This window comes from Macaca fascicularis, chromosome 17 (genome assembly GCF_037993035.2).
Source record: "Macaca fascicularis isolate 582-1 chromosome 17, T2T-MFA8v1.1".
NCBI lineage: Eukaryota > Metazoa > Chordata > Mammalia > Primates > Cercopithecidae > Macaca > Macaca fascicularis.
In genome coordinates this window covers 89,984,905-90,000,051 of record NC_088391.1, presented here as the reverse complement: position 1 = coordinate 90,000,051, position 15,147 = coordinate 89,984,905, and the positions used below count along the sequence as shown (strand labels likewise).

Here is a 15,147-nt window from a genome sequence, read left to right as displayed (position 1 = left end):
CAGTCCCCTTCTCGGGTCTTAGGACGTGCGACCCGAAGCGGAGGCAACCCCGACCCCCCCACCTTCCCCGCTGAGGGTCTCGCGCGAAACGCCACCCCTGCCAGTCTGGCAGCCTAGCTCCAGCGCCGGGCCGCGCCGACCTGCCTGGCCCGCCGTCCCGCCGCGCCGGCCCCTCCTCCGCCCTCTGGGCGCCCCGCCCCGCCCGCGCCGCGCCGGACACCCCGCCCCGAGGAGGCGGCCCGGCGAGCGGTCGCCGAGGGAGGCTGGTGGCATGGGGGAGCCGCCGCCGCCACACGCACGGTCACCCCGAGCGAGCCCGGGCACTGCTGCGATCGCGGGGGGCCGCGGACGCCGAGGGGGGCGCCTCGGGGCGTGACACGGCGCGGAGGGCGCGGCCCGGGCGGCGGCGGCCCGAAGCGCGGAGAGCAGCCGGGGGAGCGGGCGGCGGCGGCGCCGGGAGCGGCAGGCGGAGCGGGCCGGGCGCCGAGGGCGCACCTGGCTGCCGCGCGGCCGGGCCGGGCCGCGGGAGCAGGCGGAGGCGGAGGCGGAGGCGGCGGGGGCCGGAGGATGTCGCAGCCACCGCTGCTCCCCGCCTCGGCGGAGACTCGGAAGTTCACCCGGGCGCTGAGTAAGCCGGGCACGGCGGCCGAGCTGCGGCAGAGCGTGTCTGAGGTGGTGCGCGGCTCCGTGCTCCTGGTGAGTGCGGGACGACCGCGGGCGGGGGGAGGGAGGAGGGGGCCCAGGCAGCTGCGGGCCCGGGCCGGGCGCCTCTTAGTCGGCAGGGCTGAGGCGGAGCGGCAGACCGTGCTGGGTCCGCGGAATCAAGAGGTGGGGCGGGCGGGAGGGGGCTGGACAGGGAAGAAGAGAAGGTCCTGGAAGGGCTGCAACTCCCAGACCCCTCTCGGCCACCCAAGATTCTGTCCCCATAGCTGCCCCCTTCCTCCTGGGAAATTTCCGCGGAGTGACGTCGCCCTCTCCCTCTTTTCACCCCGCTTTCTCCCAATTTACCTGCTTTCTGTCAACTGGGAAATTACACTCTCCCCCCTCCCCCGCATCCCTCCCCCAGCCTCCCTCTCCTCCAGTGTTTTGGAGGGGCGCAGGGGAATTGAGATGGGGCTTCCTCATCCAGTCTGCGCTCAGGGTGGGAGATGCCCCTGCGAACCCTTTGAGTGGGCTGAACTCCAGGAGGGAAGGGCTTCGGCATTCTCTCCTGCGCCCCGTCCCCCCTCCCCAAGCCGGTATCCTGAAGTTTGGCCGCCTTTTAGGGAAGCTTGGGGGGCATGATGTTGGAACCCTCGCTAATTTAGCATTGGTGCAAATTCCTGTGACCTTTGGGGGTTCGAAGCAAGCAAAGCAAGCAAACCAAAATGAATCTGCACGTGGCAGAACGTCTTTAGAGAATAGGCCTCTGGATGTGAGGAAGATGAAGTTTTCTATTAAGTTTTTCACAGCCAGTGCTGGTTCTGCTGTATTTGGAAACGCACTGCAATAATTTAGAATAGTCAGGTTCACCTGGATGGTGCGGGAGTGGAGCGACGTTTGAGCAGGAGCGAGCTCTGCCGGGCAGCTGGAAACTTTTAGCAGCCCCTTGCGTTGCCGCCGGTATTTGTTTTCTTGAAACGGGCTTGTTTGTGGGTGGGTGTGACTTGTGGTGTTTGTTGGAACAGTGCAAGAAGATGGGCCTTGGAAGTGGTTGTCTGGGCTTTGTGGCGCGGTGTGTTGGGGAGTGTCGGGGCAGAGTGCCGGGCCCCTTAACACAGGGGCGGATGCATCATTTTGGTGGCAGATCGATGCCCTTCATGGGCAGACACAAAATTGCGTGAATGACGTTTGTGGAGATTGGAGATGAAACTTCGCTGATTTCTGTGTCCAATTTGCTCAGTTTGAATTTTCTCTCGATTGCTAGCTCTGCCAACTCACTCCAGATTTCTCAAACTCCAGTTTGATCCGTAGTAAAGAGGGATTTAATTTTTCTATTTTAGGGAAGTCGATTAGGTAAGGAGTAGAGCAGGAGTTGGGAATAGACCAGAACCTGGCCATCTCTTCCATAAGCAGCTAACTTCTGTATGGCTTCCTGCATCTTCCTGACTTTTGCCAGTGCATGTTAAGGATAAAGCCTGCAACTTCTTTGGCATCCTTTCTGTTCTCACACAGAACTTGGTTCCTTTATCTGGGGCCTGCCGTGGTCATCAGGGATTTTAGGCAGAACAAGAGTAAATAAAGTGTGCTAGTGTGCCATGATTTCCAAGGTGCTGCAGGTACTGGTTTAATAAGCCGTGCTGGTGGAGCCCAGGAGTGCCGGTGCAGACACAACACTGCTGATGTGCAGTGGTCCCCGAATATCCCCTTCCTGTCGGAGGATGGCCTACTAATGGTGACCTAGGAGTGTCCATTCCCACATGTGACGGCCTGCCAACTGTGTTATGTCATGATACTTTAGTAGTACATCCGTTTTCCCTGGACACCCTTATGCATGAAGAGCCAGATGGCCTGGCTGTTGTCTTAACTCTTAGTCTTGTCTGTCTGTAGTCACTTGTCTGACAAAACCTGTGATGGAACAGATACAAAATGCAGGGAAGCGGGTGGGCTTGCTCTGGCATGTGAGGGCGCCTGACTGAATGGGAAATAGGAAATGCATTGTGATGGTTCTGAATTGCAGAAGGAAGAATCCGGGAGGGCCTACAGATACTAAAAATTACCCACACACCTCATCCCCCCATCTCCTGCCTGGTACTCTGCCACTGCCTACTTCCTCTCATGGCTCCAGTGTCAGGGAGCCACAGCAGGTGCACCTGCCACATAAGTTCTGGCCCAGCTTCGTTGTATGAAGGTCTGAGAGGTGAGGTAAGGTAACCCTGGACTTCTCAGGAGGCAGAGCAGCAACCCATGGTCTGTGAATCTGTCCTTAGATGGAAGTAATTACTCTGCTCTGTGTCTGATAACTTGGGTCAGCACTAATACAATGCTCACAACATAAATGCTCAATAAATATTCTTAACTAGCTGACTAATAAAGCAGTTCTGCAGATGGATTTTAAAAAATTAAACTATGTATGCATTCAATAGCTCTTCCCACGCTTCAAGTATTGATGAGTGGATGGTCATAAGATCAGAAACAATGAAATTAAATAGTTCAGCGGATGATAAAGGCTGCCATTAAAAACAAGCTTTAAAATGTAAACATAACATGGGCTTACTCATTTTTCATTGTTCAATAGCTCATTTTTCATGGGTTCAGGTTCGTGGACCTTTATGAATGATTTTGTGTTAATTTGTTTGAAAAGCTTGAAAATAAACATACAAAAAGTAGAGAGAATAGTATAATGAACCTTCATGTTTCATCATTCAGATTGAATAATTATCAAGATTTTGCCAAACTTGCTTCATATGTCTCTTCTTCCTATTCTTTTTCATGTGTGATTGTGAATCCCAGGCCTTGTATCATTTCACCTCTATATAACTAGTATACATTACTTAAAAATAGGGTCTATTCTTACATAACTATAATGTCATTATGATAAATTAACAACTTGTTAGTATGCTCTTCCCATTTCCCAGATTATTTTAAAAAATCTTTGATTGTTAGTTTGTTCTAATCAGGGCCTAAAAAAGCTTTGCAGGCCTTGTCAGACATGGTTAGCTCTTTCACGAGCTTTAGAATTCTTTTTTTTTTTTTTTTTTCTGAGATGGAGTCTCGCCTTGTTGCCAGGCTGGAGTGCAGTGGTGCGATCTTGGCTTACTGCATTCTCTGCCTCCCAGATTTGAGTGATTCTTCTATCTCAGCCTCCCGAGTAGCTGGGATTACAGGTGTGTTCTACCATGCCCAGATAATTTTTGTATTTTTAGTAGAGACAGGGTTTCATCATGTTGGCCAGGCTGGTCTCAAACTCCTGACCTCAGGTGATCCGCCTGCCTCGGCCTCCCAAAGTGCAGGGATTACAGGAGTGAGCGACCCACCGCGCCCAGCCAGAATTTTTTATAATGGAGAGAACCCTCCATGGGGTCAGGACTTCTGGGTTTTAATGTTAGAGGTTTGGTAGTTCAGAGCATGGGTTGTAAACCTGGTTCCATGCCTCACCAGCTGTACCGTCTTAGGTATATAACTTAACCTTGTTGGGGCTCAGTTTCCTCATCTGTAGATTGGAGATAATAATCATACTTTCCTTGTATTGTAGTTGGAAGGATTAATTGAGCTATGTGGGTGAAGCTCTTAGCCAGTGGCTGGCGTATATTCTACCAGCTACTTAAGTCCCTTTGGACTGTTGCTTAATGTCTCTGAACTTCAGGGTTCCTGCTCTGTTAAATAAGAGACATACTTGTTTTTTTCTAGAGTCCCTTATTCCACCAATGGGCTTCTATTTGAAGCTGTTTTTATTTATTATTTATTTATTTATTTATTTTGAGACGGGGTCTTGCTCTTGTCACCCAGGCTGGAGTGCAGTGGCATGATCTTGACTTACTGCAGCCTCCATCGCCCAGGTTCAAGTGGTTCTCCTGCATAGCTGGGATTACAGGTGCCTGCCACTATGCCCGGCTAATTTTTTGTATTTTTAGTAGAGACGGGGTTTCGCCAATTTGGCCAGGCTGGTTTCGAACTCCTTACCTCTGGTGATCCACCCACCTTGGCCTCCCAAGGTGTTGGGATTACAGGGGTGAGCCACTGCGCCTGGCCTTGTTTATTATTGTTTTAGAGACAGTTTTTATCTGTCACCCAGGCTGGAGTATAGTGGCACAATCATGGCTTGCTGCAGCCTTTGAACTCCTGGGTACATGCAATCCTCTCACCTCTGCCTCCAGAGTCACTGGGACTACAGGCATGCACCACCATGCCTGCCTGATTTTTGTATTTTTTGTAGAGATGGGGTTTTGCCCTGTTGTCTAGGCTGGTCTCGAGCTGGGCGCAAGCAATTCCAAACTCCTGGGATTGCAGGTGCAAGTCAGCATACCCAACCCTAAGCTGCTTTTATAAAAGTAGTGGAGGTACTACTAGGAACGTTTTTAACTGTAGGAAAAGTAATTTATGATTTTTGGTAATGAAGGAAGAATCCTCACAATTTCAGAATTAGCTTTCCATAATGTAGAATAGTCAGGAAGGTGGCATGTTCAGAACGTATGCAAGCTCAGAAGAAACGCTAGAAAGAATTCCCTGAGCAGGATTGAGTTATGATTACTTTTGGAGCTCCGGACAGGATTTTACCTCAGGTCTTTCAGATGTATTAAAGATGGCATCATAATGGCCTAGATCTAAGAGGATGTATTAATACCACTCAAGGCCTACAAGTGTCTTTTCTCTGAAAGATTTGTGTGACTCTCAGGTCACATCCCTTTGCATGGGTGTGCTGACTGTCCTGCACTTGGGTATTAATACACAAGTCTTCGGGCTGCCCGGCTTCCGTACTGATCTTATCTCATTATGTTCAGCTTCAGACTCTTCTTCGATGTCAAGCCCTTGCCAGCGATGCCACTCCACACCCCTTTGAGTTCCAACAATACAAATGAAACCAAGTCAGGTCGTTGCTAAATTTCGCTTGGCTGTTACTGGAGGAGGGCAGACAGGAAGTATGGGGTAGTAATGTCCCTGAGTCTGCCTGAGGCTTCCTGCACTGCCCCGTTTATTCAGCTCAAGATTCCAGTGCTATCAGAGGTAACGTGAGACCCCGGTAATGTTGTTCTTTGAAATTCTCAAGAAAGGTAAAATCTCGTTTTTGGCTATAATTTAAAATCAGATGTCAGTAAGCTGATAACTGGCCAGAGCTTCTCTGCACTGTTTTTCTCCACCCCTCAGTGGAGAAAGCAGAAATGTCCCAAAATACAGGAAGCAGGGTGGAGGCACATATCGGATTAGATAATCAACAGAAGGTTCCACTCCTTTGCTTTTTAGTCCATTTGACTATTAGTAGTCAGGAGGACATTAGTGAGGCCTTGAGTTTGAACAGGGAGGGAAGGAACTGTGAAAAATCACTGTCCGCATTTACTGAGGGCGGACTCTGGGGCAGGGCTCTCTGCTGGGTGCTAAGAACATGATACCACATCAGAGTAGGCCATTGCCCATGCAGGGTTTATGATCTAAACAGGTGGGCGGGTCAGTCACCTACACTAAGGTGACTAACAGTACCAAGGCGCACTATGGAAAGAGTCAAACGTGTGGTTCAGAGGCCACAGGAAGATGAAAGCACAGAACCAGTGTATTTGGGAAAGAATTTATTAAGAGTTAAACTGGACCAGCCCGGCGCGGTGGCTCACGCCTGTAATCCCAGCACTTTGGGAAGCCGAGGGGGGTGGATCACAAGGTCGGGAGATCGAGGCCATTCCGGCTAACACAGTGAAAACCGTCTCTACTAAAAATACAAAAGATTAGCCGGGCGAGGTGGCGGGTGTCTGTAGTCCCAGCTACTCCGGAGGCTGGGGCAAGAGAATGGCGTGAACCCAGGAGGCGGAGCTTGCAGTGAGCCGAGGTGGCGCCGCTGCACTCCAGCCTGGGCGATAGAGTGAGACTCCGTCTCAAAAAAAAAAAAAAAAAAAAAAAAAAAGGAATTCACCTGGACCTGGAAGATGCAGAGATAAGGGAGACTTTTATTCTTTTTTTTCTAAGAAAGAATAAGAAATCGAGGCCGGGCGCGGTGGCTCAAGCCTGTAATCCCAGCACTTTGGGAGGCCGAGGAGGGCGGATCATGAGGTCAGGAGATCAAGACCATCCTGGCGAACACAGTGAAACCCCGTCTCTACTAAAAATACAAAAAAATTAGCCGGGTGTGATGGCGGGCGCCTGTAGTCCCAGCTTCCAGGGAGGCTGAGGCAGGAGAATGGCTTGAACCCGGGAGGCGGCAGAACTTGCAGTGAGCCAGAATCGCGCCACTGCACTCCAGCCTGGGCGACAGAGCGAGACTCCGTCTCAAAAAAAAAAAAAAAAAAAAAAAAAGAAATCGAACAAATGCTTAGTATGCCCAGGTAGGACCAAGAAGGAGCAGCGCAGCTTGGGCAAAGAAGAGCAAGTTTTTTGGAGGAAGGGAGAGAAGTTTTGATAAATACAGTTGCCAACTTTGGGAACAATTTCATTGATTGGCTGAGAACACGTCCTGAAATAGATTTTTTCATTTGTCTTTTTGAAACCTATTTCAGGAAAGAAGTTCAAACCAGCCATGAACATATGCTTCCTAGAGAGACCTGCCCTAAGTGTAAGCCTGAGAGTAAATAATGTGACTGTTTTCTGTCAGGCAGGCCCAAGACTGGGATGGGAGGTGTGACATGGCAGGGAAAATCCAGTAGCAGGCCTGTGTGTGTAGGCACTTAGGTATCATGAGAGTAGTAGTCGGATATGGTGAGTTACCATTCAGTAAATGGTATTACAAATAATAATGTTGGAGCCGTACCTTATAGCACATACTGAAATCAATAATAGTGAAATACGAGAGTTATTTGTAAAATAAAAGAAACCACATAAAACATGGGCGCATAATCGTGTAAGAGTGGAGAGGGATATTTATGTATTTATTTATTTATTTGAGATGGAGTCTCACTCTGTCACCCAGGCTGGAGTGCAGTGGTGTGATCTTGGCTCACTGCAACTTCTGCCACCTGGGCTCAAGTGATTCTCCTGCCTCGACCTCCCAGGTAGTTGGAATTACAGGCATGTGCCACCACACCCGGCTTATGTTTGTATTTTTAGTAGAGACGGGGTTTCACCATGTTGGCCAGGCTGGTCTTGAACTCCTGACCTCAAGTGATTCACCCACTTCAGCCTCCCAGAGTGCTGGGATTACAGGCATGAGCCACCATGCCCGGCCTGTAGAGGGATTTTTAAAGTATGAAAGTTCAGGAAGAAACCAGCTGGACCTGGGCTTTGGAGGTGAGCCTTGGCTTTGCCACTGATTGGCTGAGGACTTCGAGCAACGTACATTGCCCGAGCCTTAGTTTGCTCATCTGAGGATTGGGATTGGTAGGTATTATTATCTTAGAGAGTTTTTTAAAAGTAAAGATTAAGTAAGAAAATGCATGTAAAGTAGTTAATAGTGAGTGCTTAGCAAATGCAAGCTCTTATTATGTTACTAAAGGAAAAGATTGATTATCTTGACTGAATATTTCTGGAGCCAGCATTTATTGACCCATCTATGATGCCCTAGAATGCATCCAAGGACTTCACACACAGGTTAAGTCCCCTAAAGGTCACAGGTGTAGGTACGGGGGCTGGGTCTTGAAGCTGAGCACTATAACTTCACACCCTGAACTCCTAGCCACTCTGCCTGTTGCCTCCCCCATGTTAACACTAAACGTCTGTCTCTGTAAGTACCATACTGGTAAAAGTCAAACAGTAAGCTTAGAAACAATATTTGCCCTGTAGCTATTTGTCTTTAGAGATCTCTCGGTCACAGTCTTAAGTTAAACCTTTTGCTTGGAGGGCTACCCCATTCTGTAACTCCAGGGCCACATTCACATGGGCATAAGCTGTACTGTACAGTATGGAATGTAGGTTTGATAAGCATGAGGTTTTAAAAGTGTACCTGTCATAAAATTGTTTTTCTTTAGCATAAATCTCTCATGTACATTTGTTGACTGGCTATCGGCCTGACCTATCTGTGTTTAGTCTTTAACATGAACCAGAATGCAGAATGTTAACAGTGGTTATCTCTGGATGTGGGATGATGGGAAGTTCACTTTTTTTCTTCCAATTTTCTGTCCTCCCCAGATTTCTACAGTTGACATGTATTGCTTTTATTACTTTGGTCAATATTGACAGGAGAAATGATTTTGAGAATGTGCTGTGATAATTGGAGCCCTCAGGGCAAGGCCACTTAATTCTAAGAGATAGTTCTTTTTCTTCCTGTCATGTATTTGAGCTTCTGCAATTTTAAAAAGTTGCTCAGAATTTAGCAAGTGGTGGAGAGAGGGAGGGCTGGGAGTTTCTGAGATGCCGGAGGCTATTTGTCACGGGCTCTTCCCTAGGCTGTTCCCTGGCCTGGGGCTTCTTGGCTCTACTGACCCAGCTCTTGTCTTTACTTCTACACTGGCTGTTTGGTCTGCCTCTGCTTCCTCACCGTCCGCAGCTCCCTATCGCCGTGACCTGCTCGTGTCCTTAGTGTGGGGCGGCCTCTCAGTGCTCACCCCATACCACTCAGCACCCTCTTCCCTTCCGTGGAACAGGATTCTCCTGCGTCTCCCCCTTCCTCTCTGATGTCTGTTCCTGTGTCTTCTTCACTCTTTTTCCTGCAGTCACCACACAGGGACATTTCTAAAGGGTCTCTTCTCCACCACTGGTTTATAGAATTTAATTTTTTCCCTTTATTCCGAAGGGGGGCACCATCTCATTGCAATTTCCAGTTTTATCTCCAGTTCTGATTCTCCCCCTTATACCACACGCTTTGCCCCACCCTGCCCCACCCTAGACCTGCTTTTCTGTTTTCCTGCCTGACTCTTCTTGGCTGTCCTACCAGCTCCTTAAGTTCCGCATCTATGAAACATAAATTGCCACTTTACATCCCAAGTTAGGTTGTCCTTTTTACATTCTTGTTTTAGTGGGGAGTGTCTGTGTTCATCACCCGCTTTGAAACCTGTAACTCCTCCTGTGTCTCTTCTGTTTATGTCCTTTGCTTTCCTCATTCAAGAACCACTACATTCATTACGTTCTGTCATGAATCAGTCGTTATGGGCCAAGGACTCCCAGATCTCAGTGGCTTAGAACAGAAAGGTTTATGTCTTCCGCACGCTACCTCTCCATTGAGTGTGGGCTGGGAGCCTAGTTCCATATTGTCCTGGGACCTCAGTTGATGGGACAGCCCCCATCTTGAATGTGGCAGGTTTGTGTGGCAAAAGCAAATCACATGGCAACACTGAACTCCAGGGGCAGGGAAGTACAATCCTTTCTGTGTATCTGCAAGGAGAACTCACATCTTTGGTGAGCAGCACTGATACCTGCTGCAACCTGGCGTCCCCTTTCCTGTCTCCTTTCTTTCCTGGTTTGTGCAGTAGTAGGGTGTATTAGTCCATTTTTGCACTGTGATAAAGACATACCTGAGATTGGGTAATTTGTAAAGAAAAGAGGTTTAATTGACTTACGGTTCTGCAGGCTGTACAGGCTTCTGCTTCTGGAGAGGCCTCAGGAAACTTACAATCATGGCAGAAGGCGAAGGGGAAACAGGCACATCTACACATGGCTGGTAAGAAAGAGGAAGAGCAAAGGGAGAGGTGCTACACACTTTTAAACAACCAGATCTCATGAGAACTCTATCACGAGAACAGCAAGGGGGAAGTCTGCCCCTCCTCCAACACTGGGGATTTGGGTGGGGACACAGAGCCAAACCATATCATAGGGGATAGGATCCTTCTTACCTGGTTTCTTTGCTACTATAATTACTCCATCCTTATAGGTTCAGTTCTGAATCCTGAAGACGTTAGTATTTGCCATTGCCCTTGGGATACAAACTCTTTCCCTTGGACCATAAGGCTCTCTCCTTACCAGACACCACCCTCCCATTACTCACTGGCTGGGCTTTTAGATCCTCATGTATTCCAGCCTCTCTCATACTTCAGGAGGTAAGAAGCTCTCACTTCTGCCTGGGATAATAATGACCCTTGGCCACCCTTCTCAGTTGCCAGGCCACTCTCTCTGGCCTTTGAAACTGTACTCATATGTCCTGGCCTATCCACCCAAACTAAAACATGCACTGCCTGTTCCTTTCTTTTGACCACTTATCAATATTTATTTATTTATTTATTTATTTTTGTGCATTTGCTTAATGTCTTTTTCCCTCCCTGTACTGTTGGTTCACCATGGTTTTTCCAGGGCCTGATACATAGCAGGGGCTCAGTCATATTTTTTGGATGAATGAACAAACCCTGAAAACGCTACATCTGACTGTGTATCTTAATTTTATCCTTTTCTTATTTCCTATTACCTCTACTTTCCCTTCCCTGCACCTATTTCTGTTTATTTCATCCCAGTTTTCCTCCTGCTGCCAGATTAATTTTCCTAATGCACAGGCTCTATCATACCATGAGTTTCTTATTGCTACATATGACAAATTTGCTGATATTCTTGCACATCAGAATGTGTATCACTTTGAGGCTGGTTCATTGTTTGTTTTCGTTTAGGAAAAGCTGTTCAGATTGTCAGTAAATCCGTATGATCTTTGCATAGGATTTTAAAGCAGCCACACATCTTGGTACAAAATGTTAGAGATTAATTTCCTTTGTTAGGACCATTTGTTTTCACCGATTCCATAGAACTCCAGTGTGTAAAAGAAGACACTGATCTAACTCTTGTGTTAAATATTTAGTAACTCATTTGTCTGAAAGAAAGCAAAACAAAACAAAAATACAAGGAATAAATATCACTGGGAGTGCTGTTCATTCACTGAATAATGAGTTTTGCAAGGAGCATGTGGGTGGTGACATTATATTGTTTACACCTTTATTTTCTGTTGCTTTTTTGACTCCTTACCAGTGAATTTATCTTATTTTATACTTTTACTTTCTATTTCTTTCTTGACTCTTTATTGGTGAACTGGTAGCAGCGAGATGTACTATCTGATCAGAACTTTGAATCTTCCTGCCTCTCTTTCTTGGAGGTTGACAGGGATAAATACAGTTAAGATAGTGCTTGGGTGTGGTGACATTGGAAGACAGGCTGGGCCAGGGCCTGTGGTAGAGACTTCCCCACTCTATTGAATGTTAATCTGAAAGTGAATCTGAAAGCAGATGGTCATGAACTACCCAGGGTCTCTATTAAGCCCATGAAGTTTATTTTAAAACTCTTAAAATAGATTGAAATTCAAATTGAGATTCATGTAGTCTATTTTTTAAACATTTTGTCTTAACAAAGTAGATGTTCAGTCATACAGATAGGCAAATATTCTAAGGAAAGATGTTTACCATGCTAAGTTAAAAAAATAAAGTGATAAATAGTGCCATTGGCCAGGTGCAGTGGCTAACACCTGTAATCCCAGCACTTTGGGAGGCTGAGGTGGGGCAACACTTGAGCCCAGGAGTTTGAGACCAGCCTGGGCAACAAAGTGAGAACCCATCTCTAAAAAAAAAAAAAAAAAAAAGAAGAAAAGAAAAAATAGCTGGGTGTGGTGGCACACACCTGTAGTCCCTAGCTACTCAGGAGGCTGAGATGAGAGGATCGCTTAAGCCCAGGAAGTCGTGACTGCGGTGAGCTATCATTGAGTCACTGCACTCTAGCCTGGGTGAAAGCGAGACTGTCTCAAAAAAAACCAAAAAGAATACTACAGCTGGCCTTTGAACAACGTGGGTTTGAACTGCACAGGTCCACTTATATGCCGGTTAGAAAAATAAGTGTATAGTAAACATTTTTGGAGATGTGCACCAATTTGAAAAAACTCGCGGATGAACAGCATGGCCGTTGAAGAAATTAAGGAAAAGGTATATCATTAATACATAAAATAATGTGTAGATACTAGTCTATTTTATCATTTACTACTGTAAATGATACACAAATCTATTATAAAAAGTTAAAAATTGTTAAAACTTATGCACACAAACACAGACCATACATGGTGCCATTTACAGTCCAGAGAAATGAATATAAAGATGCAACATTAAATCATAACTACATAAAATTAACTACAGTACATATTGTACTACTGTAATGATTTCATAGCCACCTCCTGTAGCTATTGTGGTGAGTGTTGTGTTGTGAATATCCACTTAAAACACTGTGTGACACCAGTCATCTCCATGTGAGCAGTTCCTCTTTCCATAAAAGAGAACCCAAAAAGAAGAAGAGGAGGCAAAATTTAATGTAAGTAGAGAGTTTATTTGGGCCAAGTTTGCTGCAACTCAGGAGCAAAGGTTCAAATTGCCCTGAATATACACTCTGATTAACAGTAGTTACAAGGGATTTTTAAAGGAAAAGAAGAGGCAGTTTCTGAGTTGTTTATCAAGAATTCACGTGAAAACAACATGAGCTATTGATTGGCTATCTTTTGTTCTTTGTATTACACATTCTGAGAACATGAAGATAATGGAGGAGGCAGCTAGTCAGGAACCAAATGACTTTAAACAGTTGCCCTTGGGCACAGAGTGGGGTGACCTGAAGTCCCATACTCATGTCTCTTCTCTGGGCCTGCATAGTTCACATAGCTCAGACTGTTCCAAGCTATTTTTCTTTTCTCTCTAGTAAATTGCTTATTGCAGTAAAAAGTGATCTCTTGCCTTCTTGTATATCATGTTTAGTGCAATACCATAGGCATCGAACTACACCATTGGACCCTTACAAAGTGCCAGCCCTTATAAAGATCCTGGAAGTGCTCCTAGGAAACAGAGAAGTCATGACATTACAAGAAATAGTTGAATTACTTGATATATTTTGTAGACTGTGGTCTGCAGCTGCAGTTACCTGCCATTTTAAGATAAATTAATCCAGTTTAAGGACCATTGTGAAAAAAGAAAAGGAAATTTGTGAGCTGTTTCTGTAGCTGCATCAGCATGCATAAAAACCTTGTACTTCTTGCAAAATACCTTTTTATCTTGTAGTGAAAATGCAACTTTTATGTGGGCACAGGATTGCTCTAGAAAGGAATACCTATAGACTAATGACTTGAGAAAAAGTGAAGTCGTTATATGACAACTTAAAGCAAAAGGAATGTGAAAGATCTGAAGCTGGAGAATCTAATGCCAGCAAAGGATGGTTTGATAATTCTAGAAAGAGTTTTGGCTTTAAAAATATCAAGATAACAGGAGAAGCAGTTATGCCAACCAAGAGGCAGCGTACAGACTCCCAGATGCCGGCCGGGCGCGGTGGCTCAAGCCTGTAATCCCAGCACTTTGGGAGGCCGAGACGGGCGGATCACAAGGTCAGGAGATCGAGACGATCCTGGCTAACACGGCGAAACCCGGTCTCTACTAAAAACACAAAAAATTAGCTGGGCGAGGTGGCGGCGCCTGTGGTCCCAGCTACTCGGGAGGCTGAGGCAGGAGAATGGCGGGAACCCGGGAGGCGGAGCTTGCAGTGAGCTGAGATCTGGCCACTGCACTCCAGCCTGGGCGACAGAGAGAGACTCCGTCTCAAAAAAAAAAAAAAAAAAAAAAAAAAAAAAAAAAAAAAAAAAAAGAATATCATTGAGGAGAAAGGATATCTGCCTGAACAGGGTTTTAATACAGATTAAAGTGCCCTATTCTGGAAAAAATGCCACAAAGGACATTTTTTAGTAAGGAAGAAAAGTGAGCACCAGGATTGAAGGCAGGAAGGCTTAGGCCAACTCTACTGTTTTGTGCAAATGTAATCAGGTTTATGATCAGGACTGCCCTTTTCTATAAAGCTGCCAGCCCCCAAGTCTTGAAGGGAAAAGATCAATGCTAGCTGCCAGTCTTTTCATTGTATAAGAAGACCTGGGCAGGGAGAACCCTTTTTCTGGATTGGTTTTGTTACCAGCCATGGGTTCTTGGGCCCTCAATGCAATAGAAATTGACATGAGGCCTAAAGAAAAGCCTTCATTGGAGCTTATGCCTGAGCATAAGGGAGGCAGAACAAGAGAGAGAGAGAGAATTCCTTGGCCAACTCTCTGAGCCTGTAGGGACTTTTTATTAGGCAAAGTGTGGGTATTGACATCGGGGTAGGATATGCAGGGTGGGCTGGGCAAAGCACATGGTAGGGTATGCGGGTCAGAATATCTGGTTGGTCAGAATATCTGGTTGCGATGGTTATCTTGAGTGATGGGCCACCTGGTGGTCTGGCCGGTGGCAACAAGGCTTTAAATCAGTTGGTCAGCATTCCTTCCTGAGGTCAGACACTCTGCAACCTTGGTTCCATATTTTGGACCTCTTATGGCCAATTCCTGGAATTCTTTTCTTTTTTTGAGACAGGGTCTGTTACCCAGGCTGGAGTGCAGTGGTGTGATTTTGGCTCACTGAAGCCTTGACCTCCCGGGCTCAAGCAATCAATCCTCCCATCTCAGCCTTGCAAGTAGCTGGGATTATAAGTGTGTGCCATGATGCCTAGCTCAATTTTGTGTTTTTTGTAGAGATGGGGTTTTGCCATGTTGCCCAGGCTAGTCTCAAACTCGAGTTCAAGTGATCTTCCTACCTTGGCGTCCCAAGTGCTGGGATTACGTGTGTGGGCCACCATGCCTGGCCCCTGGAATTCTTTAAGTAAAAGGCATGGTTAAACATTCTGAGAGCACAGAAGAACAAT

The 15,147-nt window shown here is 46.6% G+C and overlaps 1 protein-coding gene across 7 annotated transcripts in view; it reads left to right on the top strand.

The window, feature by feature from the left end:
* Positions 1-241: 241 nt before the first annotated feature.
* DOCK9 (dedicator of cytokinesis 9) overlaps positions 242-15,147 on the top strand; it is a 296,947-nt gene continuing 282,041 nt past the window's right edge. For 6 of the 7 annotated variants that reach the window (XM_045377312.2, XM_065533432.1, XM_065533429.1 and 3 more), the window contains exon 1: positions 242-696. In XM_045377312.2, the coding sequence (XP_045233247.2) occupies positions 568-696 (129 nt within the window). In that variant the 5' untranslated portion in view covers positions 242-567. The remainder of the gene's footprint in view (positions 697-15,147) is intronic. The other variant, XM_074021307.1, reaches the window with a different exon arrangement.